General features: G+C 49.8%; 1 protein-coding gene across 3 annotated transcripts in view; it reads right to left on the reverse strand.

Annotated features, from left to right (window-relative positions):
* LOC138815304 (ran-binding protein 17) overlaps positions 1 to 5,709 on the reverse strand; it is a 210,685-nt gene extending 204,976 nt beyond the window's left edge. For 2 of the 3 annotated variants that reach the window (XM_070004641.1, XM_070004642.1), the window contains exon 1: positions 5,633 to 5,709. In XM_070004641.1, the coding sequence (XP_069860742.1) occupies positions 5,633 to 5,650 (18 nt within the window). In that variant the 5' untranslated portion in view covers positions 5,651 to 5,709. Of the gene's footprint in view, positions 1 to 3,008; positions 3,292 to 5,632 lie in introns of those variants that run through there. The other variant, XM_070004640.1, reaches the window with a different exon arrangement.
* Positions 5,710 to 16,401: the final 10,692 nt, after the last annotated feature.

The raw sequence follows: 16,401 nt of genomic DNA on the forward strand, positions 1-16,401 counted from the left end.
AGGGCCTGGGCTAGCACTTTACCACTTGAGCTCCACAGTGCCACGTTTGGCTTTTTCTGAGTAGCTTATTGGAGATAGGAGTCTCACAGACTTCTCTCCCAAGATGGCTTTGAACCATGACCCTCAGATCTCAGCCTCCTGAGTGGCTAGGATTATAGGCATGAGCCACCAACACCCAGCGAATTCTCTTATTTTCTCCAGGGTAAGAAACACAAAAATGAAAAGAGCTACCTTCTCTCTTATCATCAACCTCAGAAATTTTCCCTTTCAACTAAAAATCTGAAGATCCAAATTTTAAACTGATAATACCTAGCATATTATGATTCTACTGTTGTGCGTTCTTATAGCCCCAAGATTCTATTTATTTACTTATGTATTTATTTACTGTGCAGGTGTCTCTCAAATTTCTGATGGCACTTTTTCTCTCTGGACTTTCTTATCAGTATATCTAAATGCTGGATTGACCTACTGTAAGTACACCTTCTAAATATTTCTATTTAGCAGAAATTGCCATAGTTATATTGCACAGATTTTGCTTTTTTGAGACTGCCTTTTGCAAGCTACAACTTTAAATATACAAGCTTTTATTAAATAACTAACTGCCCATATGTCGTTCACTTTTTAAAGAAATGCAGTTTGTCAATTTGATTTAATGACACTCAAAATAGAAGCGGGGGTTGGAGGTGTAGCTCAGTTGGTAGAACACTAGCCAATGAGTGCAAATATCAGGCACTGAATTCTTTTTGGTCTTTGGTCCAAGACCAAAAAGAAAAAGACACAACAAGACTGTTGTGCAAATTAAATTGTATTTAAGTCAACAATGCTACCAATCAATTACCCTTTGTTCTAAAGATATTTCAAATTATAATCAAATAAAAAGTAGTACAAGGTTAAAAGGTCTGAACGCTTTCAAAAGACTATAAAAGGGAAATCAAATTTTCTTTCACCATAATGGTAACAAACACATGCTGATTACAGAAAACCTTTTTAGAAAAACAGATACATACATAAAGACCTTACCCTGGTGGAAAAGCATTATTAACTATTCAAACTATCTGCTAATTAGCATATGACTTTCTCTGTAAGAGTATTGACACTCTATAATAAGAGTACTGACAAAGTAACATAAGTTTCACACATTGATGTGTAAGAGTACGGTTACTATGACAATGCCTCTGAAACAGATGTCAGCTTATTGACATCTTGACAAGGTTTGGGCTATTGAAGTTTCTATAAGGTTAATATCAACATAACCCATGTAAGTAGTAAGTACAACCAGAACACCTGTATATATCTTTTCTATGAAGTAACTATCATAGAGATAGTACTCAATTATCATACTCAATGATGTAATCTGACCTGCATCTAATACCTTCAAAATCAGTCGACTTGATTCTTGCCTCTGTATTTGACATAACTGTGTGTTGTATACCAGCTCCCACATGTGTATCTATCAACAGGTGAAGGTGGAGTCAACTGCAGATGAAAACAGCTATGTTGTCTGGCTCCTTAGTAACAGAAAGCTGACATGGGTTTCCCAGCTGGACAGAGGGGGCAGCAGAACAGGAGAATAAAGGACAAGGGCAGCAAACAGGAAGGATGACAAAGGGGCTCAGAAACACAAGGAAAGTTGGGAGATTATGTCTATTTCCATGACTTTGATTTCTGTGACAGCTTTACAAATGTATACATTCAATTGCAGTTTAAGCATATGCATTTTATAGTTAGTCAATTAGACTTCAATAAAGCTAAAGTAAGAAAGAGTGAAGACTTTTGTCTCAGGAAAATAAATATTCCCTAATAATAAAAACATATAAACCACAAAATTCCCACTTCAATTAAATTGAAAGCTCTTTTCAATTACTTCCCTATATCTTTCTGCCTTCTGGAATTAAGCTTCTTGATTGCCCTTAATAGACACTATCTTCATTTTGGAGTAACTCATTTCCCCAAACTCTCTGCTTTCTTCTTCCTCTTACTACCATTTCCTGAGCTCCCTAAAGGTTTATTCCTAGATGTCTTGGAACTCTTCTACTATAAATCAAATAATGCTTGCTTAAGTACTTCATCATTTACTGCAGTATCACTACCTGAAAAACAGACACCCCAAATCCATCTATTTTCAATATTCCCATTTTACAGCTGAAGCTGACACACCATATATATGTGAGTTGGTTAAAGTCTATAAAGTTCAACTTTATAACTGAATTTTAGGTCAATTAAGTCTATAAAATTCAATTCTGTCGATGCATGTCCAGGCGCCATTGCCTCCTGAACCTGCTGTTCTGTCATCCTTCTCCTCTAGCTGCAGATGAGGTGCGGTTTAACCCTACTTTCAACCACAACTGTTCTCCACCTTTAGAGTATCTACAAATGCCTTCCAGAGGAAGCTCGAGCAGCTCAAATCTCAAAAAAGTAACAATATATTTCCCATAGATTTCAACTTCAAGTGTCTACTTTCAATGGTTCCAGGTCTAGACCAGGATCCAAATTTTCAAGCTTGTTATTATCTTTTCCTTTTGTCTCTCCCTAGTCTTCCCTGTTGAGTTCAAAATTTTACTTCACCCAGAAACAAGTCTGTCATCTATCCTCAATCTCTGGGATGTAACCTATAAACAAGTAACCATTCTCAATCACATCTCGGTCAAAGCTGGGAGCCTGACTGAGGATTAAAAATCTCTTTCTGGAACCATCCTCAATTATTTCCCTTATTCTCTCAATCTTCAACAAGCAGTTGAATCTTGGCTCTTTCTCGGTGCCCACAGCTTACTTGTTAATTCTCTTTCCTTCCTCTCCTCCACTCCTCATCCAGATGGCTAACTTTTAACTAGCCACCCGGTCCAGTAGTGGCAGTGGGATATACACAGTGGAAAGAACAAGGAACTTATGGGTTGCTGGGCCTACTCTAGTTCTGCCACCTTGACCGGGCCACAACTGTTCTAAGACTCACTGTGTCCAGAAATTTAAAACATTCATATGCACACTCTCCAGAACTAAAGTGTACACACCTATTCTCTGAGGGCTAGTGTTCAGTTCCCAAAAAGCACTGCAAAACTTAAAATGCCAGGTGCTGATTTTCACCATTTCCAACGCTCCTAGGGTAAACTGGAACACACATGCCACAGGGAAATCCAACTGACCAGTTTCAGGGTTTCGTTTTGTTTTCTGGACACCCAACCTGCCTTCCTTTGCCCAGATCCCACTCGGTTAAATCCCACTCTATCTTAGTTTGTGCAAGGACTGGGTCTTGAGATTTCAAGCCGCTTACTCTTGGCCTTTTCACCCCAAGACATCACTAGAGCCAAGAAACCCCCCAGCTCAGAGGAGAGACTGCCTGCCCGCCCGCTGCCCAGTGGCCGCCAGCGCAGTGGCCCCGGGGGCCGCAGCCCCAGCGCAGGCGTGGCCAGGGGCTGGAGCCCCACCGCAGGCGTGGCCCGGGGGCTGGAGCCCCACCGCAGGCGTGGCCCGGGGGCTGGAGCCCCACCGCAGGCGTGGCCCGGGGGCTGGAGCCCCAGCGCAGGCGTGGCCGGGGGCAGGAGCCCCACCGCAGGCGTGGCCCGGGGGCTGGAGCCCCACCGCAGGCGTGGCCCGGGGGCTGGAGCCCCACCGCAGGCGTGGCCCGGGGGCTGGAGCCCCACCGCAGGCCCCAGCGCAGGCGTGGCCGGGGGCAGGAGCCCCACCGCAGGCGTGGCCCGGGGGCTGGAGCCCCACCGCAGGCGTGGCCGGGGGCCGCAGCCCCAGCGCAGGCGTGGCCGGGGGCAGGAGCCCCAGCGCAGGCGTGGCCGGGGGCTGGAGCCCCACCGCAGGCCCCAGCGCAGGCGTGGCCCAGGGGGCTGGAGCCCCAGCGCAGGCCCCAGCGCAGGCGTGGTCCGGGGGCAGGAGCCCCAGCGCAGGCCCCAGTGCAGGCGTGGCCGGGGGCAGGAGCCCCAGCGCAGGCCCCAGCGCAGGCGTGGCCGGGGGGCTGGAGCCCCACCGCAGGCGTGGCCCGGGGGGCAGGAGCCCCACCGCAGGCGTGGCCCGGGGGGCAGGAGCCCCACCGCAGGCCCCAGCGCAGGCGTGGCCCGGCCCCCCCCCCCGCAGCCCCGCTGGCCCGCAGGCCCCCGGGGGTCCCCGCTGGCTGGTCCGTGGCTCTGTGAGGCTCACTGGGGGAGCCAGCCAGGCGTCCGCGCCACCGCCCAGGCTGCCCTCCGGCCGGGCTCAGGCGCCCCGCGGCCCAGCACGGGTGGCGCTCTGGGGACGAGCATTAGCCCAGGTGACCGGTGTGGCTGCGCGGGAGCCTCTCCTGACCCCTGACCCCTGACCCCCGCGCGGCCGTCTCCGCAGCCCCCTTCCACAGCAGGCCTGGCCTCCACCTCCTCCTCTTCCGCCCTCCGGGCCGTCCAGGGCCTGTCCCCAGGGCAGGGATCTCGGTTCTGCCTGCACCAGCGCGCCTGCGCTCCCCACGGACGCCGTGTCGGGGGTCGGGCTCCCCACGGACGCCGTGTCGGGGGTCGGGCTCCCCACGGACGCCGTGTCGGGCGCCTCGGACCCGCCGCCGGCTCTGCCCGCACCCCGCACCGCCGGCCCGGCCCGCGCCTCTGCCCGCACCCCGCACCGCCGGCCCGGCCCGCGCCTCTGCCCGCACCCCGCACCGCCGGCCCGGCCCGCGCCTCTGCCCGCACCCCGCACCGCCGGCCCGGCCCGCGGCCGCCCGGAGCCTGCGGCGGGAATGCGGGGAGGCCAGCGGGGCGGCTCCGTCCGCCAGGCCGCCGGGGTCCTCCGCAGCCGAGGGCGCGGGGTCGCGGCGGGGCCGGGGCCGGGGTCGCGGCGGGGCCGGGGCTGGGGCTGGGGCCGGGGCCGGGGCCGGGGCTGGGGCCGGGGCCGGGGCCGGGGTCGCGGCGGGGCTGGGGCCGGGGCTCCGGGGCCGGGGTCGCGGCGGGGCCGGGGCCGGGGCCGGGGTCGCGGCGGGGCCGGGGCCGGGGCTGGGGCCGGGGCCGGGGCCGGGGCTGGGGCCGGGGCCGGGGCCGGGGTCGCGGCGGGGCCGGGGCCGGGGCTGGGGCCGGGGCCGGGGCCGGGGTCGCGGCGGGGCTGGGGCCGGGGCTCCGGGGCCGGGGTCGCGGCGGGGCTGGGGCCGGGGCCGGGGCCGGGGTCGCGGCGGGGCCGGGGCCGGGGCTGGGGCCGGGGTCGCGGCGGGGCCGGGGCTGGGGCCGGGGCTGGGGCCGGGGTCGCGGCGGGGTCGCGGCGGGGCCGGGGCTGGGGCCGGGGTCGCGGCGGGGCCGGGACAGGGGCCGGGGTCGCGGCGGGGCTGGGGCCGGGGCTGGGGCCGGGGTCGCGGCGGGGCCGGGGCCGGGGTCGCGGCGGGGCCGGGACAGGGGCCGGGGTCGCGGCGGGGCTGGGGCCGGGGCCGGGGTCGCGGCGGGGCTGGGGCCGGGGCTGGGGCCGGGGTCGCGGCGGGGCCGGGGCCGGGGTCGCGGCGGGGCCGGGACAGGGGCCGGGGTCGCGGCGGGGCTGGGGCCGGGGCCGGGGTCGCGGCGGGGCCGGGGCTCCGGCTCGCGGCCCAGCGGCCTCGGCCGCCCTCCCGCGCCCCGGCCCCCAGACCTCGGCAGCCCGCCGGGGGCGGCCGAGCGCAGCCCGCGGCGCGGAGCGCACTGACCTGGAAGTGCAGCGCCATCTTTCCGGGAGGCGGCGCCGGCCGGCCGCTGAGGCGCTCGCGGGGGAGGAAGGGAGGGAGGCGGGGGGCCCGGCCGCCCGCCCGCGGTCCCGCGCGGCCCGCCGCCCGCGCTCGCCGCCCGCCGCCTCAGCGCTCCCCTCAGCGCCAGCCCGCGCCGGGAGGCGGCGCTCCGAGCGCGTCGGGGGCGGGGCGAGGCGGAGGGGCGGGGCCGTGACGGCAGGGCGTGGTCGGGGCGGGGCTATGGTGGGGGCGTGGTCGGGGCGGGGCTATGGTGGGGGGCGTGGTCAGGGCGGGGCTATGGTGGGGGGCGTGGTCAGGGCGGGCGATGGTGGGGAGGCGGGGCGTGGTCAGGGCGGGGCTATGGTGGAGGGGCGAGGCGTGGGGGCGGGGCCATGGTGGAGGGGCGCGGCGTGGGGGCGGGGCTATGGTGGAGGGGCGGGGCGATGGTGGAGGGGAGGGGCGTGGTGGGGCGGGCGATGGTGGGGAGGCGGGGCGTGGTCGGGGCGGGCGATGGTGGGGAGGCGGGGCGTGGTCGGGGCGGGCGATGGTGGGGAGGCGGGGCGTGGTCAGGGCGGGCGATGGTGGGGAGGCGGGGCCGGGGCACGCTCGCGCGCAGGGGGCGTGGCCGCGGGCGCCGAGATTCCCAACGGCTCCTCCAGCTGCCGCGGGTCAACCGCTGCGGCCACGGGAGGGCCGGGCCCTCGGACCGCCGCCCAACCGTCGGCCCGCGGCCCTGGCTCCCCGCGGGCGCCAGGAGCCCCGGCCGACAGCCCGCGCCCGCCCGCCCGCGCCCCGCCCAGCTCCGCCGCTCCGCGGGAGCCCGGGACTGGCCGGGAGCCGGCGGGGCCCGAGCCCGCTCCCGGAAGCTCCTCAGCCCCCACCGCGCGTGCGCGAACTCGGCGCGGCCCGGCCGCCGCGCGTGTAACGCCGCTGCCTCTCGTGTGTCACGGGCGAAACATGTGCCTACACACTCGGCTGCAGTGCAGCGAGCGCGCTCCCGAGACTGCCCAGCGCGTGCTCCATACGTGCAAACAGAGGTGCGTATACAGATGCGTGCACACACACGGATGCATGGACTGATCCGTGTGCACACAGACACACAGATGCATAGACAGATCCGTGTGCACACAGACACACAGATGCATAGACAGATCCGTGTGCACACAGACACACAGATGCATAGACAGATCCGTGTGCACACAGACACACAGATGCATAGACAGATCCGTGTGCACACAGACACACAGATGCATAGACAGATCCGTGTGCACACACGGATGCATAGACAGATCCGTGTGCACACAGACACAGATGCATAGACAGATCCGTGTGCACACAGACACACAGATGCATAGACAGATCCGTGTGCACACAGACAGATGCATAGACAGATCCGTGTGCACACAGACAGATGCATAGATCTGTGTACATATAGATATACATACCATAGATACACAGATCTACGTACATACAGATACACCATAGATATACAAATCTACATACATACAGATATACACACCCATAGATACACAGATCTACATACATACATATATACATACCATAGATACACAGATCTACATACATACAGATATACACACCCATAGATACACATGTGTACATATAGGTATACACACCCATAGATACACACCCATAGATACACAGATATGTGTATGTACAGATATACACACCATAGATACACAGATCTGTGTACATACAGATATACATACCATAGCTACACAGATCCATGTACATACAGATATACATACTATAGATACACAGATCCACATACATACAGTATACACATCCATAGATACACAGCTCTGTGTACGTACAGATATAAACATCATAGATACACAGATCTACATACAGATATACACACCCATAGATACACAGATCCGCGTACATATAGATATACATACCATAGATACACACATCTGTGTATAATGATATATGTACCATAGATATACAGATCTACATACATACAGATATACATACCATAGATACACATATCTGTGTACATACAGATATACATACCCATAGATACACAGATCTGTGTATATATGATATACATACTCATAGATACTCAGTTCTACATATATACACATATACATATCCATAGATACACATATCTGTGTACATATAGATACACATACCCATAGATACACAGATCTATATACATATCCATAGATACACATATCTGTGTACATATAGATACACATACCCATAGATACACAGATCCGTGTACATACAGATATACATTCACATAGATACACAGAACTACATATACACAGATATACATACCCATAGATACACAGATCTGTGTATGTACAGATATACACACCATAGATACACAGATCTGTGTATGTACAGATATACATACCATAGATATACAGATATGCACAGATACATAGATATACAGATGTATGTACATACAAATATACATATACATAGATATGCCAGATACCTAGATATATACAGATCTATGTGCATACAAATATAGATATACATAGATATGCACAGATACATAGATATACAGATCTATGTACATACAGATATACATACACATAGATATACAGATATATAGATATACAGATTTATGCACATACAAATATAGCTATACATAGATATACACAGATACATAGATATACAGATCTATGTACATACAGATATACATATATACATAGAGATGTATATACAGATGTATATGCATACAGGTATACATAGATATACACAGATACATAGATATACAGATCTATATACAGATATAGATATACATACATATACATATATACACAGCCATACATACAAATAAACAGAGCTATACAGAGATAGAGATACATATAGATATACAGAGATACAAATACAGAGATACATACATACATATAGATAAACATATACAGATATATATACATATACAGATATATATAGATATGCAGATACACATATACATATATACATGTAGATATATATATCTACATATATAGATACATAAAGATATATACACATAAATATACATAGATATACAGCTATGCATATACAAATACAGATATACATTATTCGTGTAGATATACATAGATATGTCAATATACATATATACATGTATATACAGATATACATATATAGATATACATGTGTAGATATACATATCTACATATAAATGGATACACATAGATACACATAGATGTACAGATATTTATAGATATACATATATATACTATATTATGACCAGACCGTTTTCCACTTCAGTTCTTGACCCTCAATCTTTATAACCTATCCACAGCCTAGCCAAGAATCTTCATCTTCATAACTGTACTCCTAATCCTTAACTTTTTTTCCTGTATCTCAAAAGTTGGACTCCTCGCTGACTGGAGCTGGTACTGAGACTTGAACTTGAGACCCCGTGCTTTTCCTCAGCTTTTCTTCCCCCTGCCCCCCATGCCTGGCTCGTGCTTTTCCTCGGCTTTTCTTCCTCCCCGCCCCCCATACCTGGTACTCTGCCACTTGAGCCACTGCTCCACTTCTAATCTTTGGCTGTTTCACTGGAGATGTGTCTTAGGAATCTGTCTCACTGGGCTGGCTTTGAATTGAAATTCTCGTATCTCAGCCTCCTGAGCAGCTAGAATCATAAGCATGAGCTGCCTGCACCCAGCTGTGTCCAATCTCAGCTATGACTCCCGCCCTCCCACACCTCCCAAAGCACCATCAATGTTTGCTGACCACACCACATCTTCTCTGTAAGACCATCATAACTGCCTGCTGCCTTTGCCTGACTTCTGTATTGTTTGAAAGTTGCACTTCAGCTAGACTAATTTCAGGTCCCAATGAAAGGAACAGGTGCTTGATTTTTAGGCATGTGACTTCTTTTTCTCCTCTAAAACACCTTTGGTACAAATATAGACTTGGACATTGTGGAGGATGTTGACCCTTGTGTGTTCACCAGGGAATCCTAGAAGCAAGAGGCCAGCTGCTCTTCCTTGTAAATTGGAGTGATTGCTGTCTCAAGATCTGTTCCAATTAACCCTCTCTTCTGTGATTATCTATCAACAAAGTATGCATTTAACTCCGTGTCATCAGATAATAAATTTAAGATGGAATTATGTCACGACAGCTATTAAAATTAGCACAGAAGGTGCTCCAGGGTGTCAAAGAATTCATTTCTATCACAAAATTAAAGAAAGGACATTAGAGCCCTTAGGAATTACAGAATTATCTTTCTTTGTAGCAACTAGCCTTCAAAAAAAAAGATTTTTGATATTTGTGGTTCTTTTTTTCAGGGATTTCAAATAACTTGTAGTTTTGGTACCCTAGAATATTTGTCTAATGTCTCTGAGTCTGATTTGTTATTTCTAAGATCAAGATGATGATAAATCTATAATTCAAGGAACTTATAAACAGTAAAATGAGTTGAGAACATACTTTGAGGTCAAATACTCTGAAATACATATTCTGAGGTCAAATAATTTGGATAGATTTGAATGCCAGTCACAATGCTTACTAGCTGATAAATGAAGTAAAATCATTGAATTTGTCTGTGCCTTTTTTCATCTGTGCAATGGATATATAATTGTATGTATACATATATACTTATGTATGACCTGGGTACTGGTGGCTCACACCTACAATCCTAGCTACTCAGGAGGCTGAGATCTGAGGATCATGGTTCGAAGCCAGCCACGGCAAGAAAGTTCGTGAGACTCTCATCTCCTTAACCATCAGAACACACAAGTGGAGCTGTGGCTCAAAGTGGTAGAGCACTAGGCTTGGGTGAAAAAGCTCAGAGACAGGGGCTGGGAAGGTGGCTCAATGGTAAGAGTGCTTGCCTTGCATGCATGAGGCCCTGGGTTCGATTCCTCAGCACCACATAAGCAGAAAAAGCTGGAAGTGGCGCTTTGGCTCAAGTGGTAGGGTGCTAGCCTTGAGCTGAAGAGCTGAGGGACAGTGCCCAGGCCCAGAGTTCAGGCCCCATGGCCGACAAAAAAAAAAAAAAAGGAAAGAAAGAAAAAGCTCAGAGACAGCACCCTAGTGTCCTAATGTCTCTTATATTCGGAACAAATGTGCTACTAAGTAAACAAGGATAGGTTTTACGTTTTAAGTATTGCAGTTCTAGATATGTCATGAAAACATGAAATAGACTGTCACATGTTTCCATGACATATAATTTTATTGAAACTCTATAAGTTATGTTAGGCTTTTTTTTACAATAAGAAAAGAAAACAAAAGCAACAACAGGGAAAAAAAACATCTTGTTTCCAATTCCTGGAGTTTATGTTGATAAGTGTTATTTTATATGATCAGAGGTGGGACATCACTTCTTTAACAATCCAGTGCAAAACCAAAGAAACAAGAACACAATTTTTTTCCACTGCCAATATGACTATGAATTATTTCACAACCATGAGCACAGTGTATAGACGGGAAGCTAAAGTGACACGCACTTCCATTCGTTGGTACTACACTTGCAACATAGTGGTGATTACTAGTAAAGGCATATTGCTATGCTCCAATCATGGCACCAGACCACTTGGGGCATTGTTCAGAGAGGCACCTTGCTTCCATGTCTGGTAACCCCACTGTACTTCATAAACCCAGCACTGGCGGGCCCTTGGAGGCCAGTGTTCACTGCAGGCCTCGTCCCTCCAGGTGCACTGCTCCTCCCCATCTGCCCACTCAACCTTCAGAAGAGCACTGAGGTTTCCTAGTAGACCACTCTACAGTGGAATAGATGGTGCCAGAGAGGTGGTGCATTTTGTGAAGTAGTCACAAAAATCCACGCGTTGCACAGTTGTGCTGATGTGAAACACGCGTGTGCTTGTCTGTTTTCCATTGCTAGTTACAGGGAGAAGCTGTGTGTGAGCTCCCTGCTCTGTAGGCTGGAAGTCCAAGATTGGCTGACACCATTGATGAGGCCTCTGATCGAGGCTCTTTTCTTGGTCAAGCATGGCAGTGGCATCTGGATGGGACTCGTGATTCCAAACCCTCCCAGTTCCGAAGATGAAGACCTGCAGAAACGGAATGCACGCTAGTGGTTGCTCAGTGCTGGGCAGCATTGGAGGCCAGCAGGGTGATGGTTAATGAGAGTAAGTTTCTTTGGGGAATAATAAAAAATATGTTAAAAATCAATTTGTGGTGATGGATGCACAGCCCTGTGAATATACTTGAAGTCATTCATTCAGGCTTTAATGGTCAGTTGCATAGCACATGAATTATGTCATGAAAGCTATTACCAAGGCAGTACCGGTGGCTCCTGCCTATAATTCTAGCTACTCAGGAAGCTGAGATCTCAGAATTTAGGTTCAAAGTCTGCCTAGACTGACAAATCTGAGAGAATCTTATCTCCAATTAACCATCAAAAAGCTAGACATGGTAGTCTGGCCCAAATGGAAAAGCACCAGCCATGAGCTGTGAGAGAGCTGGAGGACTGGAGCTCAAGCCCCAGTGCAGATGGCTCCTGGGCCAGTACAAAACAAAGCAAACAAACAGTAATTCTATGAACAAGAAAAGGACTATATTAAAAAAACTAAAGATTTTTTACAATATACTATAGGGGACAAATACAGTCATTATTTTAGGTTTACATTCTCACTGTGTGGAAAAAAGAAAAATACCCTTTGAGTCCTCATGCATCAGCTGTGTGTGGCTCTCCCAGGGGTCAGCTGGCTGGGTGGGTATTTTCCAATGTGCAGGGACTCAGAGAACTTAAGAACTCTGCCTCAGGCCAATTGTACCTGATGTAGCAGAGCCCAGATTTTAAACAAGATGTGTCTGTCTACAAAGAAAATATTTTCCAATTACACCATTTGGTCTTTGTGTTACAACTAGTTTCATAATTTCATTTCAATAATGGGACTAAATCTAAAGCAGATGCTTCATTTGGAAATGAGATATAACTAAAAACAGCAAATTCTATTTCAGTGCTGTGTTTTTACTTTAAAAAGTACCCTAACATCTACCAGTTGTCTTGGAACACTTTTTTAAAAATCTATTTAGAGGATAAATTTCAAAATGCATGCATATGAACATAGTTAATGTTTAATTATATGTACTAAAATTTTTCTGAAAATTATCTTGAATGATATTATGAAAATTGGTTTGGCTTTGTTATGGCCTTTACTTAAACAATAAACCTTATTTAATCAAACTATGTGAATCGTGTTGCCCTCTTATTTAAACTATTTCTCGCCCTCTACATAGCAATTAACACAAGCTGATGTTGTATCATTACTTCATGGCTGATATGATCCTATAAAGGTAGGCAGCTTTTTAAATTTTATATTACACAGATTCTACTTCTTGATCTGAAGTGTTTTATCATTAGTAATCTTAGGAAATCACAGTGGGCCATCAGCCAATCTAAGACTAACACAATCTTTCTTTTGCCCTGGAAAAGCAGGAGTGATCAAAATTCACACTTGAGCCATTTTATGAGTGTGCAGGCGAAGGGTGCCAGGTTAGGACAAAAAGCCAGAAATCAAGGCAGGCATGAGCGGGCCCCGTCTGCAAGTGCAGCTGCGCGGGAGGCTGAGACACCAAAAAGCCAGAAGTGGAGCAAAGCTAAGGACAGAGCCCAGGGTCAGAGTTCAGGCCCCAGGAGCAGCGCGCGCGCACACACGCACACACACACACACAGCGCCAGCAATCACAGAAACTCCTCTCTTCAAAGGCTATCTGCCTATGCATATAGCACCTGGCGGTTTCTGGGTCCCAGGCTGTCTTTGTGTCACTGGTTCTGTGACTCGGGAGGGAAGGATTGCGCTTGTCATAGTCTGCTGCCGCTGGTGGGAGATAGCTTGAAAATGTGGATCTTAGCCAAAGCATGTTTGCTTTGTCTGCATCTGACGCCTTTGCTCACTGCTGATGCTCTACTACCCGAGCCACACATCCACCCCCCAAAGTATTCCTCTTGCCAAATTCTGTACTGGCCAAGAATGTTGGCCCCAGTGCCGCGGCCGTGTGAGCCTCCTGGGCTGCATGTGCCCATATGAGCTGTGTTTGGCATGGGTGGGCATCTCACTGCGGGGACATTGCAGGGAGCCCCTCTCGCTCTGAGAATCTGCCTTGGCCAGCATAGGTACAAGGGCGGGTGTGGTGGCAGTCCCGTACGCGCGCAACATACAGATACTCACCCCTCCCATCACCTGGTCACCTGACTCCCCTTCCCAGAACGGTTTCAACAGGCTTTATTGTTCTCTTTGTTCACACAGATACATCACTCCACCCTCCTTTGCCCTCAACCCAGGCTCTCCTCACTTGGGCTGATACTCCAAACAATAGAAACACCCCATTCCTCTATTATTCAACAGATTTTAGTGAGTTTCCTTAAGCCCTCTTCATGCAGAGACACAATGCGTGTTCACATTGTTCACATTCATTACCGCTCACCTCCAGCTCTGTATTTTGAAGTGTTTAGTAAGCAGTCTAGACCTTCACAGAACACGTGTTAGGACATTGAAAATGCTATCGGAAACTGCAGTGACTTGATTTGGGAAAATGAACCCTATGATACAGGTTATAAAATTCTGTGCGAGTTTCCGTGGTGATGGGTTTCGTTCCCTTCCTTCATCTTCCCTAATGAGTGTAGAAGTCTTATGTCTACATTGGCTTCTTTGTCCTATCAAGGAATTCGATCTTAAGAGAGCTATGTTTTTTTTCTTAAGATATAGGAAGTCTCTTCCACTGATGGAGTAATGTAGATGGTTCATTTCATATGTGCATAGTTCTTTCAAAGGATACAAGTTTTCAACTTACTTCAAAGTAAAATTTCATCCAATTGATTATGGATCATGTCCATTTCTTTTCTTCTTCTTCTTCTTCTTCTTCTTCTTCTTCTTCTTCTTCTTCTTCTTCTTCTTCTTCTTCTTCTTCTTCTTCTTCTTCTTCGTCTTCTTCGTCTTCTTCGTCTTCTTCGTCTTCGTCTTCGTCTTCGTCTTCGTCTTCGTCTTCTTCTTCTCCTCCTCCTCCTCCTCCTCCTCCTCCTCCTCCTCCTCCTCCTCCTCCTCCTCCTCCTCCTCCTCCTCCTCCTCCTCTTCCTCCTCCTCCTCCTCCTCCTCCTCCTTCTCCTCTTCTTCTTCTTCTTCTTCTTCTTCCTGCACTGGGGCTTAAAATCAGGGCCTTCACCTCTTGCACAGCGTTTTTGCTCGTGGCTGGTGCTCTACCATTTGAGCTTCCAAGACAGTGGCAAGTGCACCTGTGCCAATCAGAGGAATAATGGCTCTTGCATTCTTGTGTCTATCTCTTGAGTATTGTATCCTGGATGAAGATTGCATAAGGAAACTCGCTAACAGTTATTGAATAATAGAAAGATGAGAAGTTGGGCGGAGAGCAGCAGAGAGGGGCTGTATAACTAGATTATAATATATGTGTGTGTGACTAGCACATAACCCCATTCCAAGCTGCGGCCACATAGATGGAAAACAATCCCAGACAGGGAGTTTACAGGCCAGGCACAGAGTTGTACGTTACACTTCCCGTAGCCACTGCTGCAGCCAAGTCATCTAAGCTGGGCGCATGGCGAAGTGGAGACCGGTGAACATGTGTCCAGTGCTGTGTACCCAGGTCGCAGAGGCCACCGTGTGTCCGGGAAGAGGGCGGCCAGCCTTGCATCGCAAGAGTAAGAAAGGCCCCGCGGCTTGTTGCTCGCTTCCTTTGCCCTCCGAAGCGTGCACAGAACTACCACCGTATTGTTAAGCCAACATTGACATCAGATTCCAACTCCACAGAAGATAAATAGGATGTTTTAAATGCACAAACGCTCTTCTGGGATGCAGTTTTTATAAGGACGGCTTTTGGGTTTAAAGCAGACTCTTGACAGTAGAATTGTAATTTTTGCCTCCTGGGTGGTTTGGAGAGCAAATCCCGAGGCAGTTATTGTGTGAAAATAGAAATGTTTTATACTGCCTAATAGTGAAGCCGAAGAAGTATTAATGAAGAAAAAGTATGCAAAGTAGGAAGTTTATTACATGTGTGATTAAAAATTCTTTTAGGGAATGACTTTCCTCCCTCTGTCCCTCCCCCTCCCTCCCTCCCCCCTTTCCCCCCTGTCCCTTCCATCCTTTCCCCTTCCTCCCTCCCCCTTTCTCTTCCTCCTCCCTTTCTTCCCCCTCCTTCCCTCCCTCCCCTTCCATTGTTACCTCTTCCCTCCCTCCCCACCTCCCTTTCTTCCTCCTTCCCTCCCATCTTGGCCATAAGACTGACGTGTACAACACACACACACACCCGTGTTTTGGAGGTGTTGATGGCCAGCCTGGGCACTTACGATTCTCTTTCTCTGATGATCGTGTGAAGCTCTGGGATAAACAGTGATGAGATGTAAGAAGTCTCTCTAGACATGGTCAGGTCCTCACATGAGCTCCCAAACTCTCCTCAAAATCCACTCACTGAGAGAGACAGAAGGAATTGGAGAAAACACAAAAAGGAGAGTGTTTCATCAGAAATGAGGGAACTTGGCCAATGTCTGGGAGCTGGAAATGAACAGGTAGTAACCAACAGAGAGAGAGACAGACAGACAGACAGACAGACAGAGAATAGATGTCTATGTAGGAGGTGACAGGAGAATAGCCATGTTGCCCTGCAGAAATTCAGAATGTTGAGACAGAGTTATGAAACCAGAGGAGGCTTTGAAATGACTACATGGCAAAGCGAGAGCCCAAGAAGAAAGAAAGAAGAGAAAAGGGAAGAAACGGAGGAGGTGGAGGAGGAGGAGAGGAGGAGGAGGAGCAGGAGGGGCAGAAGCAGGGGGAGGAGGAGGAGGAGGG

This window comes from Dipodomys merriami, unplaced genomic scaffold, assembly GCF_024711535.1.
Source record: "Dipodomys merriami isolate MVZ:Mamm:240054 unplaced genomic scaffold, mDipMer1.0.p SCAF_636, whole genome shotgun sequence".
Classification (NCBI taxonomy): Eukaryota; Metazoa; Chordata; class Mammalia; order Rodentia; family Heteromyidae; genus Dipodomys; species Dipodomys merriami.